At 44.6% G+C, this 4,118-nt stretch overlaps 1 protein-coding gene and 1 long non-coding RNA gene across 2 annotated transcripts in view; both read left to right on the top strand.

The window, feature by feature from the left end:
• LOC114069843 (cullin-9-like) overlaps window positions 1-4,118 on the top strand; it is a 19,918-nt gene that overhangs the window by 7,509 nt on the left and 8,291 nt on the right. Inside the window, exons 6-7 of the mRNA XM_027906920.1 lie at window positions 3-520; window positions 3,739-3,877. Coding sequence (XP_027762721.1) covers window positions 3-520; window positions 3,739-3,877 — 657 coding nt within the window. The remainder of the gene's footprint in view (window positions 1-2; window positions 521-3,738; window positions 3,878-4,118) is intronic.
• LOC114069840 overlaps window positions 3,924-4,118 on the top strand; it is a 607-nt gene continuing 412 nt past the window's right edge. Inside the window, exon 1 of the long non-coding RNA XR_003573833.1 lies at window positions 3,924-3,969. This is a non-coding gene — a long non-coding RNA (uncharacterized LOC114069840). The remainder of the gene's footprint in view (window positions 3,970-4,118) is intronic.

The raw sequence follows: 4,118 nt of genomic DNA, 5'->3' as shown, positions 1-4,118 counted from the left end.
GCTGTTTGTCCTGGTGAAGCGCTACCTGTGTGTCACTTCTCTCCTGGACAAGCTGAGCAGCAGTGTGGAGCAGGGAGAGGAGCAGCAGGGCTGCGCTGTGCCCAGGCTGCTCCCTGAGGAGAGGAGCCGTGTGAAGCAGGAGTTTGAGTTCAGCATGGCCATGGCAAACCTCATCTCGGAGCTGGTGCATGTGATGGGCTGGAACCACAACCACAAGCCAGAGCTGCCTCCCCAAAAGGAGCTCCGGCCTCGCGCCACCCGCTCCATCTTCCAGCACAAAACCCCAACCAGATCTGCTGTCCAAATGCCTGTGCTCAGTTCAAACCATGGTGCTTACAAAAAGCAGAGCCGTGCCTTCCTGACCCCATCAGACTTCGCAGAGAGCAATGACTATGTGGAGTACTTACAGGCAAACCTGGTGCCTGGCATGAGGGTGCGCTTGCTGGAGGACTGTGGTGACATTAGAGCTGGGGAGGAAGGCGAGTGTCTTCAGAGCACCAACAGCATGCACACAGTACAGGTATGTCATGGGCGGACGTATTCCGGCTGGAGTGACCAGAGTGACTGATGATTTCTAATGTTGTCTTTATGTGCAGAAAGTTGAACAATAGGTGTATCATAATACATATCACTGTCTACATCTGTCCTAGCAAAAAACTCACCTTTCAGAGCTGGTGGTGTGGGTTGTAAGGAAAGCTAGTCTGGTTTAGTATAGGTTGTGCTGCTAAGATTTCTTGGTCTCTGAAATAGGTAGCTATATCCTGCATCCTGGGAGTAGTCCCTAGCCCTGGTTTGATCTTGAGAGTGGTTTAGGCATAGGCTAGCTGACACAAATGAGTAGCACAGTGAAAGGTACTTGAAGAATTTAATCCTTAGTATGTGAGAGAGACTGTTTATGGCACATCGTTGTTCTCAGTGGGTTGAACGCAGCCTACATAGTTGTTGCTTTTGATCTGTGAGTATGTGTTGGAATCTGTTTCCTTTTAAAAATGCCCTTTAGGTGAGTAGACCTCAACTGAGAGTTTACGTTGAAAAGAGCTGCGTATTTGCTAAGTTTGTGCCAGAAATCAGGAAAAGGCTTCAATATTTTAAGGGGGGAGGAATCTTAGAGCAGGTTGGGTTGAAAGGAACCTTTTAAGGCCATCTAGTCCAGCCCCCTGCAATAAGCAGGGACATCTTTATCTAGACCAGATTGCTGAGAGCCCCATCCAACTTGAGCTCGAATGTTTCCATGGATGGGGCATCTACAACTTTTCTGTTCTGGTGTTTCGTGACCCTTATTGTAAAGAACTTCTTTAGGTCCAATCTAAATCTCCCCTCTTTCAGTTTAAAACTATTATGTCTTGTCCTATTGCAACAGGCATTACTAAAGAGTCTCTCCTCAACTTTCTTACAAGCCCCCTTTAAGTACTGAAAGGCCACTAAAAGGTTTCCCTGGAGCCTTCCCTTCTCCAGGTTGAACAACCCCAGCTCTCTCAGTGTTTCCCCATAGGAGAGGTGTTCCATCCCTCTTATCATTTTCATGGCCCTCCTCTGGACCTGCTCCCACAGATCCATGCCTTGTACTGAGGCCTCCAGACCTGGATGCAGTGCTCTGGGTGGGGTCTCATCAGAGGAGAGTAGAGAGGCAGAGTCGCCTCCCTCGGTCTGCTGGACATGCTGCTTTTGATGCAGCCCAGGGTGTCATTGGATTTCTGGGCTGTGAGTGCACATTTCTGGGTCATGTCCAGCTTTTCATCCAACAGTTCTGCTAAGTCCTTTATAGGGCTACTTTTAATCCCTTCATCCTCCGGCCTTGATGGTACCAGGATTTGTCCCAACCCAGGTGCAGGCCCTTGCACTTGGCCCTGTTGACCCTCATGAAGTTCCTCTGGGCTGACTTCTCCAGTTCATCCGGGTCCCTCTGGATGCCATTCCTTCCCTCAGGCCTGTCAACTGCACCACTCAGCTTGGTGTTGTCAGCAAACTTTCTGAAAGTGCACTTGAAGATCTCCATCTGGACATTGAGCTGTTGACCTGTGGATATGACCATTCAACGAATTCCTCATCTATTGAATCCATATCTCTCCAGTTTAAAGCAAAGGATGTTGTGGGATCCATGTCAAAGGCCTTACACAAGTCCAGAGAGGTGACAGTGGTAGCTCTTCCCTTGTCTACTTACATAGTCACTCCCTCATAGAGAACCACTAGGTTGGCCAGGCTAGAACTGCCCTTGGTAAAGCCTTGCTGGTTGTCTTGAATTACCTCCCAGTGTTCCATGTGCCTCAGTGAAAGACTTTTCTGGTTTTGGACCATGCATAGGTGATGTTTCATTTTGGGTTCCCTCAACTGAATAACTGCTTTGCACCACTTTTCTGTTATAATCCAGTCCATAAAGATAAATTGCAAAGGTAATGTATTTCCTACTGATTCTCTCTTTGTCCTTATGCTTCTTGATTTGTGTGTTTTCCTAAAATTGTGGTTTCTATTTCTTATAAACATTTACTTTGTTTTAGTGTAACTGGGCGCATGGAAAGAGCACCAAGCTCCTTTCACATTTTTATCTGTTGCCTGTGACATAAATTTCAAAGGGTTTTTAATTCAGTGTTCAACTGAAGTGGACTGTTAACTTCAATTCCCTTTGTTGTGTTGGTCCCTTGGGTTCCCTCTCCTGTCTAATTTTCTATTTAGTTAGGTTGAATGAATTTGCAGTTGCTCCATCCAGACTTATTTTCAGTATGTTATCTGTAAGGCTCGCACTATTGACAAAACCAGATCTGAATGGCAATTGGGGCCAGTCCATCATGAGTACCTCTTATCTCCTCCCGTCTTTCCTTTATTTCTCTGTTTTCTGTTGCTTTCTTTGCCTTCCTAAGAAAGAGTTTCATTGCTGTGTTTGGTCCTGCAACCATATCTTTGGTACATAACGAGTTTAGGTTAGGGATTCATTAAAGACTATTTGGTGTTGTGTGTAGTTTAACTCAACTTCCTTCTGTATAGTACTTTCCTTAAGTCTTTCACCATCTTATCTCTTTAGCTTTCCAGCACAATGGGTTTGTAGTAGCATTGGTGTAACTCCAAAAGAGCTCAGTGGAACAAGTAAACCATATGTTTTTCTGCTGGTTTTTAAAGCTACTCACATGTTACACTTGCTGTTGCTGAGTTCTCCTTCTGCTCAGAAGAGTAAATGTAAAACTATAGTGTGGGAAGCCATTAAAAAATCCTTCTGATTTTTGAAGGTCAACTTGAACAAGGCAGAGGAAACAAGTTCTGTATTTCAGACATGCTTGTCTTGAGCCCAAAACCTGTTTGAGAGGGTTGGTGAATGACCAAGGTATAAAAGTGCCTTGAGACACTTTATATACAGCTCATCTGCATCAAGGTGATGTTGGTTACATTCTTCCTTTGTATGCTTTTCCCAAGGAACCTGCTGCTTGGCACTTCTGGACCAGGCATGATTAACTGGATGCACTCATGTCACTGCTACTGTGCTAAATGAGATCTGTAGTGTGTAGGTTGCAGGCAAAATTGGTGTTTTTTTAAAAATAAAGATCTGGGTGTAACCAGGGCAACAAGTTAGCAAAGATGGTATGCCTCAAAATTAGACAAAGTGTGTGCTGAAATCTGTATGTGAATTGCGTGGTCTTCTACTTGAACAGTGCTTGCTGTCTCCATGCACTGGGGAAACGGGAGGACAAATGTAGCATGAGGATTGAATGAGTGAAGAGATCTGATAATTTAGATCTGTTTCACCCACAGGTTTTATGGCAGTCAACAGGTCGGACCTACTGGATGCGTTGGCACACATTGGAGATTATTGGCTTTGGAGACCAGTGGGAAGATCCTGCTGCTCAGGAAAAGGAATATAGTCCAATAAAGAGCTTTAATCTAGACACAGGTGAGATTATGTGCTGGGTGTGTCTATCATCTCTGCTGTGGGATGTTTTTGAGTGGTGGTCTTTATATGGTCAAGCACATGGCAAGTAGCAGGTTGGGTTTAGAAAGCACTATTAGTTTTTATGACCATGTAGAGCTAGTTAAGTAATTACATGGCTTGTGGTTGCATGGAGTATTTTTGAACCCTAGACTTCTGTCAAGATATAATAAAAGTAATGGTATAAAAAGCATAAAATTTAATT

The sequence above is a fragment of the Empidonax traillii genome, unplaced genomic scaffold (genome assembly GCF_003031625.1).
Source record: "Empidonax traillii isolate 1590-97213 ecotype Southwest subspecies unplaced genomic scaffold, ASM303162v1 scaffold1373:size132633, whole genome shotgun sequence".
NCBI lineage: Eukaryota > Metazoa > Chordata > Aves > Passeriformes > Tyrannidae > Empidonax > Empidonax traillii.
This window is presented reverse-complemented; position numbering and strand designations above follow the sequence as displayed.